Here is a 25,829-nt window from a genome sequence, read left to right as displayed (position 1 = left end):
TAGTGCTCACAGTGAGTCAGAGTATACTTGTAAGAACAGCCCAATTAAGGCGAAAGGTGTAATTGTTCTCCATGCTGGAAATGTTGAGAGTTCAGGTAGAGTTAGGTTGAGCCCTGGACAATTCAGTTAACAAGTTGGAAACAATGTGGAATCTGTATGTCCCTACAGGGATACTCAGTATTTTAAGATTGCTTTATGTTTGTAGGAAGAATCAGTTGCAGGAGGCAGAAAATGTAAATAAATGATCAACAACCGTGGTTTCGACTTTTCTAGATTTACACCTCATGGAAATGTTCAATTCAATGTATTTTCAGTCACTTCCCACTCGATTAATTTGAAATCAGGGCTGAGCGTCAAATGTGAGAATAATGATCTAGTGGGGTGTGATGGAATAAATTTGCCGCAGTTGGAATAAATTCAGATGTAGATGAGAGTGACGGGGAATCATTACTGTGCTGCACACAAGACTTTCAGTATTGAAGTCGGAGCAAGCTTCCCAAAGTGGATGGGGTTGTTTGTCAACTTAACTAGGCGCACAGTTATCTTCAGCCTCTGACTGACTGGGGCTTATTTTAACCCTCCCCTGCCGAGTGGGAATGGTGCAAGGGAGGGGTTAAAATTTAAAATTCTACCTCCTGACTCCAACCTGCTGTTTTCCTGGCTGTTTGAATTTTTACTGCCCTAAATCAGGCCATTGACCATGCTTCTGCAAAAAGCAGGTAGAAGCCTAGTTAGCATTTGAAAGTTGAGGCACAATCGCCGCCATGACATAGAATTAATTGAACATCAGGGAAAGTCCTGCCCTTTTAGTTGCCTGGCAGCACATTCAAAGTAGGAGAAGGCAATGACTGGCCAAGGTAAATATTAAAAATCTGCTCCTTTTAGTGTTCCTTGTTGGCCAGGAGGAACAGGAGTACCTTCCCCCAGGCCCCTTGAGGAGTCCATGGGCCTCCCCCTCATCCACCCACCCCTCCTCAGATATCCTGCAAAGCCCTCCTTCCACTGACTGATGGAGATCATTCTTAAGTGTCTCCTGCTAAATTTACCAGTACAGGCTGTCAATCTGGCTGGGTGTTAGCCGGGAGTCAGTGAAAAGTTACTTAAATGAGGCCCTGCTGTTAAAATTGACAGGGCCTCAATGTTCCTGACCTTGCTGCTACTGGATTCCTCTGTACCTTTTCTGTCCTCCGGTTAATTTAGAGGCTTGTGGCTCCATTTGTTTCTTCAGAAAGCTAATAGATGGATTTCAAATGTATATTTAGGTAGAGTCAATAGAGGTTTTTGTTTTTGACGTAAATAAGCTGTCTGTGGGAGAGAAGCGAGATGATTTTAAACAACTTCAAAACTGTTGCATATATAAATTTTTATTGCAAACTAATCCTTTAAGGGCAAACTTCATGGATAAAGAGTATTTCCTTTGTGTATGTTTTTCAAATGGTTTGAATACAATCTGGAGGATGGACTTCAGAACATTGTGATCTTAAGTTTGAACTGAAACTACTATTCAGCTAACTTAGTCTGCAGCTTTTCTTACTAACCTGGCTAGAATGTTGGTCAAGTAACTTGCCAGTGCTGCATATGCTGAAATATACAGCAAGTCCACCAACATCTGTGGGAGAAAAGGTTAGATTAATATAGTGAGTAAGATGGCGTTAGTCAGTAGGCTGCAGAGAAGCTGGCTGTTGGAAGTTTTAGTCAGGGACAGCTGGCACCATGTGCTGGCCACTCTGAACCAGGAGAATCACATTCTGAGCTGCGAGCAGCCAGGGGACCCCGCCGCCTGGAATGATCTCACCAACAGAGCCGGCTTGCAGAGTCCTCAGCCGGGATCCCTAGGTCTGAAAGCTACCGGGATCTGCAATGCCTAGACCGAGCTCCCGGAACAAATCCCCGAGACCATCAGCAACAAGAAACGAAACGTCAGGGTCATCAAGCACCAAGTTGGGGGCCTGGGGATCAGCATCAAGGGAAGCAGGGAAAACAAGATGCCAATCTTGATCTCAAAGATCTTCAAAGGTCTGGCAGCCGACTATACCGAGGCTGTATATGTGGGGGACGCCATCGTAACACCCTAGATACCCTTTACCAGCTCCCCCCTCGCACCCCCTTCCCATGCACCCCCTCCCCTTCGCACCATCTTCCCCTCACACTCCCCCTGCACCCCATCGCCTACCCCCCTGCAGCCCACCTCGCACCCCCTTCCCTCCATCCCCTCCCCCCGCACCACTCCCCCTTGCACCCCTCCCCCCCTCCTCCTGCACCCCCTTCCCACGACAAAAAAAGGAAAGAAGGTACCAGCCTTTCGTTTTGCAAGCTGGAACATCAGAACTATGTGTCCTGGCCTGTCGGAAGACCTTACACAAATCAACGATTTGACCGCCGTCATTAACAACAAGCTCAATGTGGACATTGCAGCACTTCAGGAGACACGCTTCCCTGCGAGCGGATCCCTAACAGAGCAAGACTACACCACCTTCTGACAGTGTCGGGATCCTGAAGAACCAAGACAGCATGGAGTGGGCTTCGCCATCAGAAACTCTTTGTTCAGCATGATCGAGCCACCTTCAAATGGCTCAGAACGCATACTGTCCATCTGACTCTTCACCGCCTCAGGTCCAGTACACCTATTCAGCATCTATGCTCCAACACTCTGCTCCCCACATGAAGATAAAGACCAGTTCTACGAGGAACTCCATAATATCATTAGTAGCATCCCCAATACAGAACATCTGTTCCTGCTGGGGGACTTTAAAGCCAGGGTTGGGGCCGACCATGACTCATGGCCCTCCTACCTTGGGCGCTATGGCATTGGAAGGATGAATGAGAATGGACAGAGACTGCTTGAGTTGTGTACCTAGCACAACCTCTGCATCACCAACTCGTTCTTTCACACTGAACCCTGTGACCAGGTTTCTTGGAGGCACCCAAGATCAGGTCGTTGGCACCAGCTGGACCTCATCGTCACAAGGCGAGCCTCCTTAAATAGTGTTCAAATCACACGCAGCTTCCACGGTGCGGACTGCGACACCGACCACTCCTTGGTGTGCAAGGTTAGACTCAAACCAAAGAAGCTGCATCACTCCAAGCAGAAGGGCCCCCTGCGCATCAACACTAGCATAATTTCTTATCCACAGCTGTTACATAAGGTTCGAAATTCACTTGAAAAAGCCCTTCAAAACACTCCTACAGGGGATGCAGAGACTAAGTGGGCCCACATCAGAGGCGCCATCTATGAGTCAGCAATGACCACCTATGGCAAACGTGTAAAGCAGAATGCAGACTGGTTTCAATCTCACTTTGAAGAGCTGGAACCTGTCATAGCCGCTAAGCGCATTGCACTGTTGAACGACAAGAAAGCCCCCAGCGAGTTAACATTCGTAGCACTTAAAGCAGCCAGAATCGCTGCACAAAAAACAGCCAGGCGCTGCGCAAATGACTACTGGCAACACCTATGCAGTCATATTCAGCTAGCCTCCGACACCGGAAACATCAGAGAAATGTATGATGGCATTAAGAGAGCTTTTGGGCCAACCGTCAGGAAGATCGCCCCCCCCTCAAGTCTAAATCAGGGGACACAATCACTGACCAACGCAAGCAAATGGACTGCTGGGTGGAGCACTACCTAGAACTGTACTTCAGGGAGCATGTTGTCACTGAGACTGCCCTCAATGCAGCCCAGTCTCTGCCAGTCATGGATGAGCTGGACGAACAGCCAACAAAATCGGAACTCAGTGATGCCATTGATTCTCTAGCCAGTGGAAAAGCCTCTGGGAAGGACGGCATTACCACTGAAATAATCAAGAGTGCCAAGCCTGCTATACTTTCAGCACTCTACAAACTGCTTTGCCTGTGCTGGGATGAGGGAGCAGTACCACAGGACATGCGTGATGCCAATATCACCACCCTCTCTCAAAACCAAGGTGACCGCGGTGACTGCAACAACTACCGTGGAATCTCTTTGCTCAGCATAGTGGGGAAAGTCTTCGCTCGAGTCGCTTTAAACAATCTCCAGAAGCTGGCTGAGCATGTCTACCCTGAGGCACAGTGTGGCTTTCGAGCAGGCACTCTACAAACTGATTTGCCTGTGCTGGGATGAGGGAGCAGTACCACAGGACATGCGTGATGCCAATATCACCACCCTCTATAAAAACCAAGGTGACCGCGGTGACTGCAACAACTACCGTGGAATCTCTTTGCTCAGCATAGTGGGGAAAGTCTTCGCTCGAGTCGCTTTAAACAATCTCCAGAAGCTGGCTGAGCATGTCTACCCTGAGGCACAGTGTGACATGCTGTTTTCCCTTCGCCAGCTACAGGAGAAGTGCCACGAACAACAGATGCCCCTCTACGTTGCTTTCATTGATCTCATCAAAGCCTTTGACCTCGTCAGCAGACGTGGTCTCTTCAGACTACTAGCAAAGATCGGATGTCCACCAAAGCTACACAGTATCATCACCTCATTCCATGACAATATGAAAGGCACAATTCAGCATAGCGGCACCTCATCAGTCCCCTTTCCTATCCTGAGTGGCGTGAAACAGGGCTGTGTTCTCGCACCTACACTGTTTGGAATCACCTTCTCCCTGCTGCTCTCAAATGCGTTCAAGTCTTCAGGAGAAGGAATTTTCCTCCACACAAGATCAGATGGCAGGTTGTTCAACCTTGCCCGTCTTAGAGTGAAGACCAAAGTACGGAAAGTCCTCATCAGGGAACTCCTCTTTGCTGACGTTGCTGCATTAACATCTCACACTGAAGAGTGTCTGCAGAGACTCGTCGACAGGATTGCGGCTTCCTGCAATGAATTTGGCCTAACCAAATTCTGGCCAAGAGAGTGTGGGAAAATGGCGCACTGACACGAAACACAAAAGTCCAAGTGCATCAAGCCTGTGTCCTCCGTACCTTGCTCTATGGCAGCGAGGCCTGGACAACGTACGTCAGCCAAGAGCGACATCTCAATTCATTCCATCTTCGCTGCCTCCGGAGAATCCTTGGCATCAGGTGGCAGGACCGTATCTCCAACACCGAAGTCCTCGAGGCGGCCAACATCCCCAGCATATACACCCTACTGAGCCAGCGGCGCTTGAGATGGCTTGGCCATGTGAGCCGCATGGAAGATGGCAGGATCCCCAAGGATACATTGTACAGCAAGCTTGTCGCTGGTATCAGACCCACCGGCCGTCCATGTCTCCGCTTTAAAGACGTCTGCAAACGCGACATGAAGTGCTGTGACATTGATCACAAGTCGTGGGAGTCAGTTGCCAGTGATCGCCAGAGCTGGCGGGCAGCCATAAAGGCGGGACCAAAGTGTGGCGAGTCGAAGAGACTTAGCAGTTGGCAGGAAAAAAGACAGAAGCGCAAGGGGAGAGCCAACTATGTAACAGCCCCTACAACCAATTTTATCTGCAGCACCTGTGGAGGTGTCTGCCACTCTAGAATTGGCCTTTATAGCCACTCCAGGCGCTGCTTCACAAACCACTGACCACCTCCAGGCGCTTACCCATTGTCTCTCGAGACAAGGAGGCCAAAGAGAAGAAAGAGAAACCTACTAAGTTCTTTTATTTCAGAAAATGATTCAAACTGAGACCAGTTAGGACTACTGAACAGCTGTGCTTTTTATTTATGTTTACATAATATGTATATAAAAATATAGATGTAATGGTTCAGGAAAACACTTCATTTTCCATACAGTTCTTAAGAAAACCATGTAAGTCATAAAGACACACACTTTTATCCAAGCTAATAATTCCTGAGGTCAATTTTAGAGGTTTTTGTGACTAGCAGCAAGATGAGTTGATGCATTTTTTTTTTGCCCTCTTGTGAACCTAGGTGCATTGAAGCCAATGTAATGCTGGCTGAAGTGAGATCAGCAAAATTGGTGCCATCCTGTCCATACAGCTAAGCTGCTGAAGCTGGACAAACCATTGAAGGGGCTAAATTGCTGACTTCTGACTAACAGGATGTATACGGCACTGTAAAATCAAGTAAAATCAAATCACCACTGGTATATGAGGAACGAATGGCATTTGGTGTACTGAAGTTGATGCCACAAATTCACACACAAACCCAGCCCATGCCGGGTACTTTGTATTCATGTTGCATAATTTGATTAAATCATACACCCCCAAAGTATAATGGAGCATCCCCCTCCCACTAGAGAGTATACTGGAACTCACCCCCACTTCAAGCTGTAGTCCTTTACAGCGTTGAATTGAGTCTATTTGGTCCATCATGTTTGTGATGCCCTTTGCTGGAGCAATCCAATACTACTACACAGCCTTTTGATTTCCCCAGTTTTTTTATCTTGTTTAACTTCAACTGTTCAATTTTCCCTTACAAAATGCAATTGACCCTGCCACAAATGTTGCCAGTGGCAAAGCCACTCATGCTTCAACAACACATTTTTAATAAAAATCTCCTAACCTCTCGTCAATCTTTACCTGTTCTGGTAGACTGCACTGTTATTCACTTTGGGCACATGCTGATCAATTAGCTTTCTAATTTGGTGCATCAATCATGTATTTAGTGCACAGCCTTCCTGCCTAAGGTTGTATCAACTTTCATTTAGACCAGGAAATGGATTCCTTCCTTTGATCCTCCCCGTTATAAGTTGGAGTTAAAGTTCCATTGGAGATGGATGTAGGGATCTAATATGCTATTTGGCTGCTACTGAATTACTCCATCAGTTTCATGAATGTTTGTTCCTCTCGTTGTGGTGTTTGGTATGCCTGTCACTGAACAGCAGCTCGGCAGGTTGTTTATTGAAAGTATTTTGAGTTACTGCAAGCTATGTAAACTAATATGGCTACACGAGGTAATCCACACACCTTTAGCAAATATTATATTTGAACTTAGCTGGCAGTGAGTGTGACAGGTGCTTCGTTTAGCAAGTCAGCCCTCGTAGCTGGAGTGCTTGTGTCCCGCAAAGCGCCTCCCATCCTGAGGTGCCACCTTAGTTAGTTGTGAAGAGGACATGATATGCAGAGGGAGGAAACATACCTAACTGGTAATGTTTTTTGTATAATGACGTCGTGTCACAGTGTATTTTCACTGGCCAACCCTTCAGGCCTAGCAGGAATTGCAAACCACTGTTCTCCTCTTCAGATGAAATGTTAAACTGAGGCCCTGCCTGCTCTCTAAGGTGGACCTAAAAGATTGCACAGCACTGTTCGACGAAGAGTAAAGGAATTCTCCCTGGTATCGCTGGCCAATATTTATCAATCAGCCAACATCACAAACCGACTTGGTCATTTGTCACATTGCTGTTTGTGGGAGCTTGCTGTACACATGTTGGCTGCCATGCTTCCTATACTACAACAATGACTGGACTTCATTGCCTGTAAAGCGCTTTGGGACCTACTGAGGTGGTGAAAGGCACAGTATAAATACATGTCTGTTTTTTCTGGGGCAAAACTCAGCTGGTGCTCTGGGATGGAGCAGATTCTGGCCTGTATGAGAGCAGGGTTGCATCGGAGGCCACCATTAAATGTTTTATTATCATGACACAGAACATCTTGTAGGCAGTTATTCCCCCCATATCCCACAGAAAGTGGTCTGGTGCTGGAACACCCCGAACGTTGGTATTTCTTAGAGCCACCTGTTTTGTTGCCTCCTTTCTTTCACCTGGTTCCTGATTTTTCAAACCATTTTTGTGCTCTTGCAGGTAAGGGTAAAGTAATGAGTCCCAATGACTAATGGCATATGTAGTCATAATGATTGCTATTTTCTACATAGACCAAGCTTATGAGGACTCACTTGCATTGGCAGCTTTATACAGGGAATCCACAGTTTTAATTAATTTCACTTGGGATCCGCAATTGCTATTAGACGGAAAGGAGACTCTTTCTATTCAAAATCAGGGCAGTTTCTGGCACTAAGTTTACGTTTCGGTAGTGTGAGCCTGCTTCCAATCCTGAGATACCTCAGCACCTTTTTTGTAATGAAAGCCAATACCTTAAATCTCCCTCAACACCCAAGGGTGCAGGACCATCAGATGCAGGGAACCTAATTCTCATTCATCCCTTTTAACTAGTCCATTAGCTCTGCCACACTGACCTCAGTCCTCCACAATTTTTGAACTACAGCTGAAAGTCATATTTCTGTTAGCTCTAGAAAATACTCTCAAGGACATAGGAACAGGAGTAGGTCATTCATCCCCTCAAACCCGCTCAGACATTCAATTAGATTATGGCTGATCTGTACCTTAACTCAATTTACCTGCCCTTAGCTCCATATTTCTTGCTACCTTTACTGAACAAAAATCTATCGCTGTCCATCTTGAGGGAAATAAAGTACTCGGATTTTCTTAAATTTCCCCCTACTCACCCATTTTTCTTAGAATTCTAATTTTTCTAATTAGGGGACATGCCTACCAACCTTTCTGTGGAGTGAGTCTTTTATTTTTAAACAGAGAAAGTGCTATTTGATAGCTTGGACTGTGTTTTTTTGAGCATGTACTATTACAGTGCTTAAAGATTACATTGCCATGAGAAGGTAGATAAACGTTCATGAGTTAGTGAACCTGTTTGACAAGTTGGGGTAAAAACAGAAAATGCTGGAAATACTCTAGGTCTGGCAGCATCTATGGAGAAAGAAACAGAGTTAACTTTCCGGGTTTTTGGTTTATCACAGGGAGGGAATGGCTAGATCTAGGGGTTTACTCAGCCTTTTAATATGTACACAGCCGCTATTTGTTGTATGAGTGGAAACTGCTTTATTGCTGAAGAACGTTCCATTCTTCCTTAACTGAAACATTCCATGGCAGAATTCCTAGGTGATTGTCTTTAAATTTAAAATTGCCTTTTTAAAGTAATAAATTGTTGCCTCTCCCCTTTATTGCTGTTCCTATCCAGGTTGTCTCATTAAATCAGATTGTGGCCACTGTTCCCAAAGGTTCCACTGCTGAATTATGAGCACTCTTCAGATTAACAGCTAGATCCAGGCTCCTCTTTAGTCAGGCTTTTAATGGTGCACTAAAAAGCAGTTGTACATTATGCTAATTAATTTTGATTCACAGTTCTACTTCAGTATATGAAGTTTACACCAGTTGTTTCCGTCATCAGTAATTGACCATGCATATATTTCTTGTCTAATCACTGAAATTATTGTCATTGATAGCCAACTCTGCTGTTAAGTATATCCTTCGTGTGCTTATCCATTAAAGCGGCACAATTTAATTTTGTATCCTTCATGGGAAATCATTTCAGCTTCCCTCATTTCCAAATTATCTGTATCCTTGTAATCCTGAATTTTTTTTTCAGTACACAACACACTGAGCAGGGCAGTTTTTGCCAATATAGCATCTCAACATTGGTGTCTGTTTGTTCAACTCATTTGGTTGGAGTTGAAACTAAATGGGAGTTAAGATGCTGTTTGAAAACCAGGTGCAATACCCATTCACCTCCTTTAATATTAACCATATATGTTGGAGAGAAAGCAAGAAAACTTTTATTGGAGGTGGGTTTGGCAGAGTGACAGAGACCATTTTTCAATGGCTTTTAGTGTTATATTTGTGGTTTGGTCCCTTCAGAAGATGCCAGCTGATGCTTCATTCTGTAGGCCTGTGCAGTGAACATTGGCAGTCCAAGGGCCCAGTCTGTCCTCGCCTGTACATTGGCAACTTGGTATGGCAGCATAGTAATCTAGAGGTAACCTCAGGTGCTTAGAACCTCTGCTGGCCTGGGGGCACTGGGGGTGAATACAATGCTCCAGGTGTTCCTGTGGCTGGGGTGAGGGTTTGATCCTAGTCTTTGCGATGATGTACTTGCTCAACGAGGGACTGGAGGTGGACTTTTGTTAGTTATAGTGTTGGCCCATCTTTTCTCCTTTTCTGTCTCTTGCAGCTTTTAATTGGTTTCGAATCTGGAACTCTGGTATTGTGGGACCTTAAGTCAAAGAAAGGAGAGTACAGATACAGCTACGATGAGGTAAACATGCTTGTAACAGAATGCAAATACATTCACATGAATTGAATAATTGGTGAGTAGCATTCCTTCCAGTCTTGTTCGATATTTGGGAAGTTTACATTTCCTTCACATGAGTAAGTCTGCAAACTATCCTTATGTCTGCCTAGTTGAAGACATCTTTTCGATTCTTTTCAGTGATCATAGCAGCAGTCACATGCATGTTCCTCTCAGACACATGAGGAACTAATTCTTGCACCAAGAATTACTTTAACAGCAGAAATTTTGAACCTCAATGCCAAACATCAAATTTATTGAACATAGGATGTCCTTGCCTTTAACAGTGTTTGTAGAGATGCTTTATTTGAATGTTGTCCAAGATTTCAGGGAAGGTTGAAGGAAGACTGGCAAAGTTGACAACAGTGCAGGATCAAGTAACCACATCTGGTCTTACAAGAGAAAATGGGCCAATAAATATCAGGGTAGACCATTCCAGTTCTGTTCAACTTTGAATAACCTCTTTCTATGGAGGCAAACCTGCATTGTTAAAAATAATTCATTTGATGGATTTGGCCCAGGCCTGGGTGGTTACAGAAGTCCTGATGGGCATGCATATAGTTGTCTCTGCATAATTGGAGGCACAGAGAACACAACAGAAGAAATAGGCGCAGAAGTAAACCATATGATCCATCAAGCTTGCTCTGCCATTCAACACGATCATGGCTGATCTTGGGCTTCAATTCCGTTTTCCTGTCTGCTCCCCATATCCCTTGATTCCCTGTGAGACCAAAAATCTTATCTATTCCAGCCTTAAATGTATTCAACTATGGAGCATCCACAACCATCTGGGGTAGAGAATTCCAAACAATTCACAACCCTTTGAGTGTAGTAATTTCTCCTCCTCTCAGTCCTGAATGATCAGCCCCTTATCCTGAGACTGTGCCCCGACATTCTAGATTGTTTCTGCTGGTCGGGCAATCTCTCAGCTTCTACCCTATCGAGCCCTTTCAGAATGTTGTTTGTCTCAATTAGATTGCCCCTCATTCTTCTAAACTCCAGAGAATATAGGACTGATTTACTCAGTCTCTCATCATAGGACAACCCTCTCATCCCAGTGACCAATTTAGTAAATCTTCGCTGCACTGCCTCCAGTGCAAGTATATCCTTTCTTAAATGTGGAGACTAAAACTGCACACAGTATTCCAGGTGCGGTCTCACCAAAGCCCTGTACAATTTTAGTAAGACTACTTTATTCCTGTACTCCAAACCCCTTGCAATAAAGGCCAACATGCCATTTGCCTTCCTAATAGCCTGCTGCACCTGCATGTTAACTTTGTGTATTCCTTGTACGAGTACCCCCAAGTCTCTCTGAACATCAACACTTGCCAGTTTCACACCTTTTTAAAAAATATTCTGCTTTTCTATTTTTACAACCAAAGTGAACAACTTCACACTTCCCTACATTATACTCCATTTGCCATCTTGTTGCCCACTCACTTAACCTGTCTATATCTCTCTGCAGCCTCTCTGTCCTCCCCACAGCTTACCTTTTCACCGAACTTTGTATCATCAGCAAACTTAGATACATTACTCTCTGTCTGTTCATCCAAGTCATTAATATAGATTGTAAATAGCTGAGGCCCCCACACTGATCTTTGCAGCACCCCACTATTCGCTGCCTGACAACTTGAAAAGCCCCTTTTATGCCCACTGCCTGCTTCCTGTCTGTTTACCAATCTTCTAGCAATGCTAATGTATTACCTCCAAGATGGTTTGGTCAACCATGTCAAAGGTTGCAAACAGGAGAGATAGCTTAACCTAGTCACAGTCATGTAGGATGTTATTTGTGACTTTCATGAGAGCAGTTTGAGTACTGTGACAGGGGCAGAAACCTGATTGGAGGGATTCAGCATGGTGTTCCAGGAAAGATGGGCATGGAATTGGGAAGTGACAACGCATTCAAGGAAAGGAAAAGGAGGTTGGAGAAGGGGTGGTAGTTTGCAAGGAAAGTGGGGTCAGTGGTGGTTTTCTTTGAGAGGAGGGATGATGACAGCAGATTTGAAAGACAGGAGGACAGTACCTGAAGAGAGAGAACCGTTAATACATGGGAACCAGGAGGGGGTGTTGGGTGGTCAGCTGTTCAGTAGGAATAGGGTTGAGGGAGCAGGAGGTGGGTTTCATGGACAAGATGAGCTCGGAGAGGGCATGAGGGAAGATAGATAAATGAGAAAATCATGCGAGTTCCAGGCTAGGCAGGGAGGAATTTAGAGGAAGTTTCGCCTTGTGGGCTACGGGAGGGAGGGAAGTCGCGGAGGCAGCTGATCAGGTGGTCTTAATCTTAGAAACAAAGATGTCCATGAGCTCTTTGCACTTGTTTTAGGTAAGGATGGAGGTCATGGGAGAGGGATTGAAGAAGACTGTTTGGAGTGGAGAAAAGAGACCGGGACTGTCATCGCATTTTAGGATGGTCCTGGGACGGCAGTTTTGAGCCGAGCAGAACCAGATAGTACTTTGCGTCGTCCAGCCATTGAGACTTTCCATTTTAATCAGTGTTTTATACATCAGCATATATTTTTAATAACATTTTTCCAATTCCGAGGCTTGTTTTTGGTCTCTTGTGGTCTTCCACAGCTGCACAGTTTCAGTTGTCCATTCTCTGCAGTATGCTGTTTGTCCCAGTGTGACTGCTCTGGAGCCGCTTAGTTCTCTTCCTCCTCCTTCGTCTATCCCCTGGGTCCACTAGGCCATGGCTCAGTTTGCACTCAGTGTCCACCAGGTCTTTGTTCTGAATACTTTGTCTTTTATGGAGCTGCTTAGAGCAGGCACACTGCACAAGGTGAGTTCGAGCCCCTCCCTCCTCTGCCATGCCCATTTCCCACCATTCCTCTATTCCCCTCAAACATTTCCCCCCTCCTCTGAGAGGCAGAGATAGAACGACACTGTTAGAGAATGACATAGAAGCAGGAACTCATTGGCAGCAACATAACTGTGGCATGTTGCAATGCTTCTGTCATCGTAAGATATTAAATCTCAGCTATTGCTACTGGTTTCTGATGCAGTAACATTACAGCAACCAATTTTGAGGAGAATAAAATAGTGTTACAGTATTTCTGGTCATATTTTCGATCAATTTCGCTCTGCACTGCTGGAGTGCACTAATGTGTCTCAACACTATATGTACCATTCTAATCTCTGCTTCCTCAATTATGGTCTTCACTGCCTGCCATTGTACATTGGGCACAATCATTTTCATTTAGACATACCAATTGTTCTAATAAGGGAGATGATATACTTGGATATAATCAAAAGGAAAAAGTCAGTTTGAGTATTACTCCAATGTTTTATTCGATTTCATGCCTTTCAAAGCATTACCATTAATAAACTGGCAACTTTCCAAGGTTCTTAAAAATATTCATAGGAGTATTAAAATTGAGTGTAAGACTCTCTGTTGCAACCCATTCCCCCCTGCCCCTTACCCCAATGACTTGCATCTACACAGTAGCACCATTAACATAGTAAAACATCTTTACAGGGGCGTAATATGTCAGAAATTGACATCGAGCCAAAAAAGGAGCTATTAGGGCGAGTGACCAAAAGCGTGGTCAAGGAGGTAGGTTTTAAGAAGGATCTTGTAGGAGGAGAGAGGCTGGCAGATTTAGACAGCTGAAGGCACAGCCGCCAATGGCAAGGCAAAAGGCATGGGGGTTGCTTGAGATGCCAGAGTTCATGTGGCTGGAGGAGGTTATGGAGATGGGATGGAACATGTACTGAGAAAGGTAGCTTGTTTCTCTGTTTCCAGCTGCCCATATGCTGGTCTATTAGGGTCCAGTAGTTCAGACATTTAAACTTCTTTGTTAGCATTAAGTTGTTACTCAGTGTTTCTTTTTGAGCTGAGCAAATGCAAAATTGATGCAGATAATTATGGTCATTAACATCATTCTTTCTTGTTAATGTTGCAGTATTCACTTTACGAGTACAAAGTTTCTTTTATGCAGGCTATCCATTCTGTGGCTTGGCATCATGAAGGAAAACAGTTTGTTTGCAGCCATTCAGATGGCAGCCTTACTATCTGGAATGTAAAATCTCCTATCAGACCTGCACAGATTATTACACCACATGGTAAGTGTAAGCCTGTTTATGTGGTTATAACCCCTTATGTGTATTACTGACATAGGAGCATAGGAAATATATGACACAGAAGGAGGCCTTTTGGCCTGTTGTGTCTGTGGCAGCCAAAAAAGAGCTATCCAGCCTAATCCTACCTTCTAGTTCTTGGTCTGGAGCCCAATAGGTTATGGCATTTCAAGTGCATATCCAAGTATTTTTTAAATGTGATGAGGGTTTCTGCGTCTACCACCCTTTCAGACAGTGTGTTCCAAACCCCCATTACCCTCTGCGTGAAAACGTTTCCCCTCAACTCGCCTCTAATCCTTCCGCCAATGACTTGAAATCTATGCCCCCTTGTTATTGACCTCTCTGCTAAGGGAAATATGTTCTTTCTATCCACTCTGCACTCTACCTAGGCCCGATATAATTTTAGACACCTCAATTAATTCTCTCCTTGGCCTCCTTTGTTCCAAAGAAAACAACCCCAGCCTATCCAATCTTAGCTAAAATTCTCCAATCCAGTTGTGTCCATGCTAGGTCTCTGATGGCAACTCGGCTAGATCCACTTCCCCCAACTTTTTCCCGTAGCCCTGCAAATTTTTTCTCTTCAGATAATTATACAGTTCCCTTTGGATCATAGCACTCAAATCTGCCTCCTCCACACTCTCAGGCAGTGCATTCCAGATCCTAACCACTCGCTGCGTTTAAAAAAAAAAAGTTTTTCCTCGTGTCGTCTTTTGTTCTTATGCCATTCACTGTAAATCAGTGTCCTCTGGTTACAGACCCTTCTGCCAATGGGAGCAGTTTCTCCCTATCTACTCTGTCCAGGCCCCTCGTGATTTTGAACACTTCTATCGAATCTCCTTTCAATCTTCCCGAAGGAGAAAACCCCAGCTTCTCCAGTCTATCCTTGTAACTAAAATTCCTTACCCCAAAATCATTCTTGTAAATCTTTTCTGCACCCTTTCGAAAGCCTTTACATCCTTCCTAAAGTATGATGCCCAGAATTGGACATAATACTCCAGTTGAGACCCAACCAGTGTTTTATAAAGTTTTATCATAACTTCCTTGCTTTTGTACTTTATGCCTCTATTTATAAAACATAGGATCCCATATTCCCATGACTCATTTGCCCTCCCAAAAAGCATTACCCCACATTTCGTTGGATTAATTTCCATTTGCCACTTTTCTGTGCACCTGACCAGTCCATTGATATCTTCCTGCAATCTACAGCATTCTTCCTCAATATCAAACAGACACCTCATTTGTATCATCTGCAAATTTCTTCATGCCCCCAACATTTAAGTCTAAATCATTTGATATATAACACGAAAAGCAAGGGACCTAATATTGAGCCCTGCAGAGCTCTACTAGAAATTAGCTTTCCAAGCCTCAAACATCCGTTGACCATTACCCTTTGTTTCCTGCCACTGAACCAATTTTGGATCCCACTTGTCCTTGGATCCCAAGGGCTCTTACTTTTCTGACCTGTCTGCCATGTGGAACCTTGTCAAAAGTTTTGCTGAAATCCATGACGACTCCATCAAACTCGCTGCCCTCATCGTTGCCTCCTTAAAAAATTCAATTAAGTTAGTCAGACACAACTTTCTCTGGACGTCCATGCTGGTTGCCCTTGATTAATTTGTGCCTTTCTAAATAATTTACTTTTATACTGTCCCTCAGAATTTTTACAATAATTTGCTCAGCACCGAGGTTAGACTGACTGCCTATAATTACTCGGTCTATCCCTTGCTCTTTTTTCAAACAATGGTACAACATCAGCAGTCCTCCAGTCTCCAGCATCATGCCTGTAGCCAGAGCGCATTGGAAAATGGTGGTCAGAATCCCCACTATTCCCTCCCTTGCTTCTGTTAGCAGCCTGAGATGCACGTTATCCTGGCCTGATGATTTATCCTCTCAAAGATGCTAAATCCTGGGGGTTACCATTGACCAGAAGCAGAACTGGACCAGCCGTATATAAATACTGTGACTACAAGAGCAGGTCAGAGACTAGGAGTTCTGAGGCGAGTAACTTACCACCTGAATCCCCAAAGCCATCTACAAGGCACAGGTCAGGAGTGTGATGGAATACTCTCCACTTGCCTGGATGGGTGCAGTTCCAACAACACTCGAGAAGCTCGACCTCATCCAGGACAAAGCCGTCTACTTGATCGCTCCATCCATTACCTTCACCATTCACTCCCTCCACCACTGATGCAGAGTGGCAGCAGTGTGATCTACAAGATGCACAATAGCAACTTACCAAGGCTCCTTGGACAGCACCTTCCAAACCCGCGACCTCTACCATCTAGAACATGATTGTCCAACATATGGTCTGCGGTCCAGGATCTGGCCCACCAAAGGTTTCGACCTGGTCTGTGGGTGTAAACTGTACTCGGGGCTGTTCCTCATCCTCCCCAGGGGTTTGTGACTGGAGATGAGAAATTCCGCATTGTCAGACTGGCTTTTAAAAAAGATTGCAAGTCCGTTTCACAGCTGACAGATCCTGACATTTGGAACAGCAGTTTCTGAACTTCGAACAGATTTGGGGTTTTCCAGCGACCTTTGAAAAAAAACTCTGAATCCATTCGAAGTTCAGAAACTGCTGTTACCGATGTCAGGATCTGTCAACTGTGAAACTGACTTGTGATCTTTTTTTAAAAGCCGGTCTGACAATGCGGAATTTCTCATCTCCAGTCACGGACACCTGGGGAGGATAAGGATCTGTCAGCTGTGAAACTGACTTGAGACTTTTAAAAAAAATTATCCGCCACTGCTGAGTGCTGCCGCTCTCTGCAACTGTCAGAGCGAGTGAGAGAGTGGGGGTGGGGGGTGGGGGTGCACAGAGAGTGATCAAGATCACTTCTGACCAAATTACATCTATCCAGAATACTCCGCATCACTACAAGAAGTGTGCAAGCAAAACATTGCCAGGTATCTCACTAAATTAGTGACCAGAAAGTAAGTCAATAAATTTTTCTTCTCATTTAAAGCTTTTTCACAGAAATGCAGTTTTGTTGTTTTGATGAATAGTAAAATACATTTGAATGCCTTTATCTTTGCAAAATTGTCTCATCGGCCCCCCCATGTCAGACAAAAGTTGCAATGTGGCCCCCCCCCCATGCGAAAAGGTTGGGCAACCCTGACCTAGAAGGACAAGGGCAACAGACGCATGGGAACACCACTACCTGTAAGTTCTCCTCCAAGCCACACACTATCCTGACTTGGAACTATATTGCTCTTCCTTCACTGTTGCTGGATCAAAGTCCTAGAACTCCCTTCCTAACATCACTGTGGGATTACCTGCACCAGATGAACTGCAGTAGTTCAGGAAGGTGGCTCATCACAACCTTCTGAAGGACAATTAGGGATGGGCAATAAATGCTAGCTTTGCCAGCGATGCCCATATCCCGTGAACGAATAAAAAACAAATGTTCCTCCCTCACAATGTTTATCCGATCCAATATTTCACACTCCTTAGCTACAATCTCTGTATCGTCACCCTCTTTTGTGAAGACAGACTCAAAGTACACAGTAAGGACTGTGCCCACATCTTCAGCCCTCCACAAACCAGTTATCTTTTTGGTCTCTAATCGGCCGCCTTCTTTCCTTAGTTACCCTCTTGCTCTTTGTGTTTATAAAACATCTTCAACTTATTCAAAGGACTGTTGCTGGAAGCTTCAATTTAAACAAAAACCTTTCCCCTAAGTTCATTGAGGTTGGGTATCTGTGCTTATTGCCTGTCTAGACCTGTTGGTTGATGTTTCTAACTGGTACAATGTTTATGAGCTCTTCATTTTTCTTTCACACTAAGTCTTTTAATAGGTTACAGCTTGCTGTGTTTCTATCTTTGAGTTGCATGTGCATTTCTGGTTGTGTGGACTGTAATCTAGCCTAGGGTGTCCTTCCTGTTTTTCCAGAACCTAAATATAGCCTATATTGCAGAGCAAACGTTGAGTCACAACATGATGGAAAACAGCAGTTCCTTGGCCACAGCGCATGTTGTCCTGAGCTGCCAAATCAAGAAAACAATGCTCAGTAACAGCATGCATACTACTTTGCAGATGGCCTCAAAAGGACCTAGCTCCCTGCACATTGGCCTAGGATATGAGCACTGCATGAATGGAATGAGCTGTAACCTCTCCCAATGGGTCCTACTCAGCTAGGAAATCAGACAAAGAGATTTGTTCCTATTCCCTATTTTGAGTATTGCTGAAAAAAGCTGTCAAAGCTTTTCATGTTGCATTTATCAGGGTAGTTATAAGAATGCCAAATTTCAAAGGGAGCAACAGTTTATATTGCATGAGAAAAAGGTGCTGATTGGTTGGCAAGTATATTTTGGTTGAGGTGTTGCCACAGAGAATGCACCTGGGAATTATTGTCCACCACACTTTTGTTTAATTAAAAAAGGTGCAAAGCCTGGACATGTTCCTTTTGCCTGCTGAGGACAGGTCCCTGCGTATGAATATATATAGCTTCTAGCAAGCATAAGCTTGAGTATCGGTAATCTGGTAAATAGGGATTGAGCCATTTGCTCACCATACAAGCTTGACGCCAAGGTAGGGTGCATCAAAGCTGTCCTGCAGGTTAATGGCTACCCCAATCATGTCATTGCTCATCGTGTTTCGCGCATACTCACAAATGGGACAAAGGCCGTCACGTTCGGACCTGAAAAGTGCCCAGTCTACCTCAAATTACCCTGAACGGTAAGGTATCTCAAAAATTTGAGCAACAGCTGAAGCTAGCCGTTTCACACTGCTGCTATGCAGTAGCAACACATGTTTTCCGCGAACAGGATGCTGCCATCAAGCCAAAAAGATGTTCTGCCTACCACATAAATGAGTAATGTGGTTATATGAATTTCGGTGCTGGTGCGATGCCAGGTACGTAGGCCATATGTCGCAATGACTGGCAGATCATATCAAACAGCACATCCCTCTGCTGTTAGCAATAGGCAGGGTACTGTCCATGCTCAACCAGCCCATACTCGCAAAACTCAGAACACAATGTCAAATGTTAGATTCTGCGATTGAACAGCACTTACTGAACAGACCCAAGTGTGCTCAGAATTACGCTAGCAACCAATTTAAGGTTATCAGTCGGGCTCGCAATGTTGCTCACTTACGCTTGCTAGATGCTACATCTATTCATGCACAGGGACATGTCCTCTACAGTCAAAAGGAACATGTCCAGGCTTTTCGTCTTTTATTTGAATTAAACAAAAACATGGGGGACAATAGTTCCCTGGTGTATTCTCTGTGGCAACGCCTCACCCAGAGTCTATTTGCCAACCAGTCAGCACCCTTTTCTATGCAGCATAAATTATTGCTCCCTTCAAAATTTGGCATTCTTTTGCCTGTCCTGATGAGTGCAAGACGAAAAGCTTCAACAGCATATCTCTCTTTTTGCAGCAATACTCAAGTTCTGTACTACCAAGCGACTATTTATTCTCTGTTAAACTGTGCTTAGTAATAGTTCTTGGGTCTTGCTCTCAAATAGAATGACCAACTCCCCAGATGGAATTAATTCCTCCTTAACAAGAAAGGATGACCAAATGCTGCAGTGCATTAGCTGTGCTAGATTTCAGTATGGAGCTGTGCATGTTCTTGCATAAGAGCATAGTGTTTTCATTGTACACATTGGATTTGGGGAGCAGGCTGCACTAATCAACATGACAGTTATTCAAAACTTTGCTTTCAGGAAAGCTGCCAAAAGATGGCAAAAAACCGGAGCCCTGCAAACCCATACTAAAAGTGGAATATAGAACGTGTAAATCCGGGTATGTGTTGAGTCTGCTCTTCCAAAACATTTCTGTGAACGTTCTATACTTTGAGTCGTTAGTGCTGAAGAAAGGTAAGAGTTTTCCATTTTGTCTTTCCCAACAATTATTGGACGTCAGGGCTTTCTCCAACAGTAGCATGTGCTCTTAGCCACAGCTTCTTCAAGTCCTTGGAAATATTCGGTGTCAAAGTCCATGTTGGGTTTGTGGAGAAATTTGAGTTCAGTGTGAAATATTTGAAAAGTATGTGTGCAAAAAGGTAAATTAATGAACATTTAAATGTTTTGTCCCCTATTCTTCTTTGCCATCTCTTTACCTGCACAATAAGTAACGTGTATAGAGCACACTATTGTCATCCTGATATAAAGCCAAGTCAAACAGAGAACGATATTTAATTCATCCTACATCCACAGATAAGGTGAGGGAGCTATTCATTGTGTTGGTATACAGCCGCCAGCTGTCAACTGGGAGTTACCATTGACCAAAAATTTAACTGGACCAGTCATATATATGCTGTGGCGACTAGAGCAGGTTAGGAACACGCCTCCTGACTCCCCAAATCCTGCCACCTTCTACAAGGAACAAATCAGAGGTGTGATGGAATACTCTCCAGTTGCGTGGATGAGACAACAGTCAAGAAGTCTAACAACATTCAAGATTTGGTCAGCAGCCCAACCATCACAGTAAACATTCATCCCTCCGCCATCGTCATACAGCGGTAGCAGTGTGCACTGTGTAGTTGATGCACTGCCATCATTGAGTATGTTCAAGATAGAAATTGATCAATTTCTAAATATTAAAGGTATCAAGGGATATGGGGATGGTGCGGGAAAATGGCATTGAGGCAATGACCTAGTTGAATGGCAGAGCAGGCTCCAGGGGCTGAATGGCCTACTTCTCCTACTTTCTATGTTCCAAACCCGCGACTTCAACCACCTAGTAGGCCAAGGGCGGCAGACGCAAGGGAGCACCACCTGCAAGTTCCCCTCCAAGCCACTCACCATCCTGATTTGGAACTACATTGCCGTTACTCGCCATTGCTGGGTCAGAATCCTGAAACTCCCTTCTGAACAGCACTGTGTGTGTACCTATATCACATGGACTGCAGCAGTTCAAGAAGGTGGCACACCACCACCACCTCAAGGGCAATTAGGGATGGGCAATAAATGCTGGCCTTTCCAGTGATGCTCTTATTCCATGAACAAATAAAAAAAAAAGTCAGCTACCAATAACTCGCTGTTCCATCAATGTAGTGGTAGCTCACAGAAGGAGAGAATTTGTAGATTTCATTGTGGCCTCTGCAGTATCATCTTTTGTTAACATGTGGATGTGTGTGATTAAATCATTGCCTGACTGGCATTTGAGTACTGGAAAATCTGAGTGTTTCCCTTGTTTGCTTAGAAATGCCAAGTCAGATTTGCCTCCTGTTCATTCTTCTGTTGGGGTTAATTTGTTTCTAAATTGAATGACATATCAGGCCTTGGGCACTTCAATACTAGTGATACAATTGTTAGAATGGCAATCTAGTAGTAATTTGTAGGTATTGACTGTCATGGGCAAACCATGATAAATTGTGCAAATGCTGCTTGTGTTTTGAGTCAAATGATGTGTCTTTCGGTGTTTTTGAGATTTAAAAAATTCTAGCCAAAATAAAAGTAATACTCTCATCAACAGCTGTTCACCTGTGGGGAACTTAATGGGGAGAAAGGAGAGGGGACTGAGCAAAATTAATAGTTACATAGTTTTGACCTCTTGTATAAATGGCTGTATGAACAGTGTTGTCCTGACTTTGCAGTTTGTGGTATTCAGTCCATATTTCAAGTGATGCATACTCCAGAGTCAAAAGGATTCTGGTACGTGCACATTTCTTGTTTTGAAAGTGGGGCATTCCAGTAGCTATTAGCTACTGATTGCACAAAAATATTAGTTTGCGATTTCACTGTTTCCTATTACTAGCAAAGAAAATAAAATCTTAAAGGCATAATTTGTTTCAAACTAATAATTATAATTTTTGTTTCCAGAGATCCTTTCATCATTTTCTCAGGAGGTTTGTCCTATGATACTGTAGGCAGAAGACCGTGCTTAACAGTGATGCATGGGAAGAGCACTGCAGTACTTGAAATGGACTATCCAATTGTTGATTTTCTCACCCTCTGTGAAACGCCATATCCTAGTGGTAGGTTTTTCCTGATACTAGTTTGTACCAGCTGCGACAACTTTGTATTCTGCACTCCTTTTCCAACCAATCCCGAAAATAAAAATCAATCACATTTAATGTATACACATGGCAACTGAATCCAAATTGATGGCACATTCTAGATGCAAGCTACTCATGTAGGAAAGTAAAGGAGTTACATTTCTGTAGTGCCTTTCGCAGTCCGAGGATGTCCCAAAACACTTTGGAACCAATACATACTTTTTGAAGTGTTGTCACTGTTGTAGGGAAAGGCAGGAGTCATTTTATACACAGCAACTCATACAGATATCAATGAGATATCAACTGATAAGCTGATTTTAGTGATCTGGCTTGAGGGATAAATATTGGTCATATCAGGGAGAGCTGCCTTGCTATTCTTCTAGTAGTGCTGTGATCATTTATGTTCACCTGAGGGGTCAGGTGGGCTTTGGTTTGACATCCCATCTGAAAGATGGCGCCTCCGACAGTGCAGCATTCCAACTGTAATGCACTGGAGTATCAGACTAGATTATGTGCTCAAGTCTCTGGAGTTGGGCTTAAACACATGACCTCTGACTGAAACCTGATAGTTCTACCACTGAGCTACGGCTGACATCATAAAGGACGGGTAGCTTTGCCTGAGATTATTAATTGCAAAATAAATTCTCTCCCTTCAGATGAACTTGCAGTTCATTGCAATCTATTCATTCATTGCTAAGTTTGGGGCAAAGACAAATGGATAATCTACCTATGGTAGCACTAAAGACAGTGTTTGTTTCACTGGTTGAAATTATAATTCATTTGTGAGCATGCTCGGGTCTAAATTGGCATGGTTGCCTTGTTGGTAACAGGCAACTTCTGCAAGAGCCAAGTTTACTTTTTGGTGGGCTGATTGACATGTGTGCAGATGTTTGTGGGCTACACTTCTCCAGCTACCTGACCAAGGAGCATCTTGAGGGGAGTGCCCCTCGCCATGGCCAAAGCCATTGCAGTGTGCGGGCATCTCCCAATGGTGATCCCCTCACCCTGGTTAAACTGTTAACTCCCGTCAATGACACAAGAATTTGTTGGCTATCAGTACCTGCATTAAGAGCAGCTTGTAACTTAAAAAAATACCCATAATTCAGTAAAAGCCACCTTAGGGTTCAGCAGCCAGTTATACTGTGCTGACGTTTTGCTCTTGTTTTACTCAAACTCTGAATCAGATTACTGCCTATGAATCATTCCCATCGGGTTTGTTCTCTCTGAAGTTCAAGTAAGTGCATTACTGGATATGTGTACAGTATTTTAGCTATTACAGTTAACTAAAGATTCCTAGATTCACCAGTCTTGGAAAGTGTTTTCACCTGGTTCATAAAGTAATGGTTTCAAGCATGAGCTATACTGCAGCACTCTGATTCTACTCATTGAGTTCATTGATCAGAAGGTCATGTACATTTTTTTTAATGTAGTCAAGAAATAAGAGAAATAAGGGGCCAAGGATACATCCTTGGGGGACACCAAAGGTAACAGTGCAGGAACAGGAAAGAGAAACTATTACAGGTGTTTCTCTGGCTACAACTGTGTAGATAAAAGTGGAGCTGGACGACCACCCAGCTGACAAAAGTAGAAAGGCGTTGGAGGAAGCTGGCGTGGTCAAAGGCTACAGACAGGTTGAAGAAGGATGAGGGAGGGATAGTTTAGCACCGTCGCAATTGCAGGATGTCATTTGTGACTTTTATTGGAGATGTTTTGGTACTGTGTCAGGGTGGAAACCTGATTCGAGGGATTCAAACGTGAAGTTCTGGGAAAGATGGATGCGGATTTGGGAGGCAGCAGCACAGTCAAGGACTTTGGAAAGGAAAATTGGAGCTGGGTTGGTAGTTTGCAAGGAGAGGGATCAAAATTGTTTTTTTGAGGAGCAGGTGATGGCAGATTTGAATGAGAGGAGGACAGTACCTGAGGGGAGAGGATCGTTCGCTAACATGGGGGCCAGGAAGGGAATTTGGATGGTCAGTTTATTGGGGGTAGGATCGAGGGAGCAGTAGGTGGGTCCCATGGATATGATGAACTCGAGGGCATGAGGGGAGATGGAAGAGAAACAAGAGAAAGATGCAATAAAGGGCAGGGGTGGGGACAACCTTCGAGGACGTTTAACGCGGTGGGCTACAGAAAGGGAGGGAAGTCGGAGAGGTAGCTGAATGTGTGGTCTCAATCTTGGTGCTCCTCGCAATTATTGTTGGAGGTGAGGTGGAGGAGGCGGGGGGTGTGGGGGAGAAGTGTTTAAGAAGACTGTTATCTTTGTATTCCAGGTTGATCCTGGAATAGCGAATAGTTTTAGTGGATGTGAGGAAGGCCTGATTGTGCTTTATGTAGTCCAGTCAACGGCTAGACAGTTGGGATTTTGAAAGTGCAATTCTAAGTGAATTGGGCGGTTTTTTTTTTCCAGAGATGGACACAGAAATAAGCAGGATTGGGAAGTAGAAGGGAATATGGATAGAGCGTGATACGAGGAAGTGAACAGAGATGGCCTTATCTGTGATTAACATGATGGGAGTAGCAAGGCCAAGGAGGTGGTTGTGAATGTGGGTAGGGAGGTTCATATGGAGGGAGAGATTAAGGAAAGGTGGGAGGGCAGTGAACATAGAGGAGAGAGAGCATGATGAGTTGAGATGGAGATTAAAATCACCGAGCATGAGAAGTTGCTCATGCAGAGACTGAGAGGGGAAAACAGTGAAGACATCTATGCTGCAGTGCAGCCAATTGCTCCTTGAGCAGAGGTCTTCTCCAGCTCAGTGTTCTGACATTTCATTGCAAATGTGCTGCCCCGGTTACACTGAGCATAGACAGGGCTAAGCGATCCCACAGCCAACAGATCTGATCTAAGCTCTGCAGTCCTTCCACATCCAGTTGGAAATGGTGGACAATTAAACAACCAACATGAGGAGGAGGCTGCACAAATATCCCCATCCTTAATGATAGGGGAGCGCAGCACATCAGTGCAAAAGGCAAGGCTGAAGCATTTGCATCCCTCTTCAGCCAGAAATGCTGAGTGGATGATCTATCTCGGCCTCCTCCTGAGGTCCCCAGCATCTCACATGCCAGTCTTCAGCCAATCCGATTCACTCCACATGATATCTAGAAATGGCTGAAGGCACTGAAAACTGCCAAGGAAATGGGCCCTGACAACATTCTGGCAATAGTAGTTTTAGTTTTAGAGATACAGCACTGAAACAGGCCCTTCGGCCCACCGAGTCTGTGCCGACCATCAACCACCCATTTACACTAATCCTACACTAATCCCATATTCCTACCACATCCCCACCTGTCCCTATATTTCCCTACCACCTACCTATACTAGGGGCAATTTATAATGGCCAATTTACCTACCACCCTGCAAGTCTTTTGGCTTGTGGGAGGAAACCGGAGCACCCGGAGAAAACCCACGCAGACACAGGGAGAACTTGCAAACTCCACACAGGCAGTACCCAGAATTGAACCCGGGTCGCTGGAGCTGTGAGGCTGCGGTGCTAACCACTGCGCCACTGTGCTGCCCTATTGAAGTATTGAAGACTTGTGCTCCAGAACTAGCCGTGCCCTTTGCCAAGCTGTTCCAGTACAGCTACAACACTGGCATCTACCTGGCAGTGTTGAAAATTGCCCACAAAAAGCAGGACAAATCCAGCCCGGCCAATTATCACCCTATCGGTCTACTCTCGATCATTAACAAAGTAATGGAAGGGGTCATCGACAGTGCTATCAAGCGGCACTTGCTCAACAATAACCTACTCCCTGATGCTCTGTTTGGGTTCCGTCAGGGCCACAGCTCCAGACCTCATTGTAGCCTTGGTCCAAACATGGACAAAAGAGCTGAACTCCAGAAGTGAGGTGA

The 25,829-nt window shown here is 44.4% G+C and overlaps 1 protein-coding gene across 4 annotated transcripts in view; it reads left to right on the top strand.

Moving 5' to 3' along the window:
• The window catches only part of stxbp5a (syntaxin binding protein 5a (tomosyn)), a 216,033-nt gene that overhangs the window by 85,204 nt on the left and 105,000 nt on the right, over positions 1 to 25,829 (top strand). For all 4 annotated transcript variants that reach the window (XM_068044510.1, XM_068044511.1, XM_068044509.1 and 1 more), the window contains exons 7-10: positions 9,837 to 9,920; positions 13,892 to 14,015; positions 19,704 to 19,782; positions 21,804 to 21,958. In XM_068044510.1, the coding sequence (XP_067900611.1) occupies positions 9,837 to 9,920; positions 13,892 to 14,015; positions 19,704 to 19,782; positions 21,804 to 21,958 (442 nt within the window). The remainder of the gene's footprint in view (positions 1 to 9,836; positions 9,921 to 13,891; positions 14,016 to 19,703; positions 19,783 to 21,803; positions 21,959 to 25,829) is intronic.

The sequence above is a fragment of the Heterodontus francisci genome, chromosome 13 (genome assembly GCF_036365525.1).
Source record: "Heterodontus francisci isolate sHetFra1 chromosome 13, sHetFra1.hap1, whole genome shotgun sequence".
Classification (NCBI taxonomy): domain Eukaryota; kingdom Metazoa; phylum Chordata; class Chondrichthyes; order Heterodontiformes; family Heterodontidae; genus Heterodontus; species Heterodontus francisci.
This window is presented reverse-complemented; position numbering and strand designations above follow the sequence as displayed.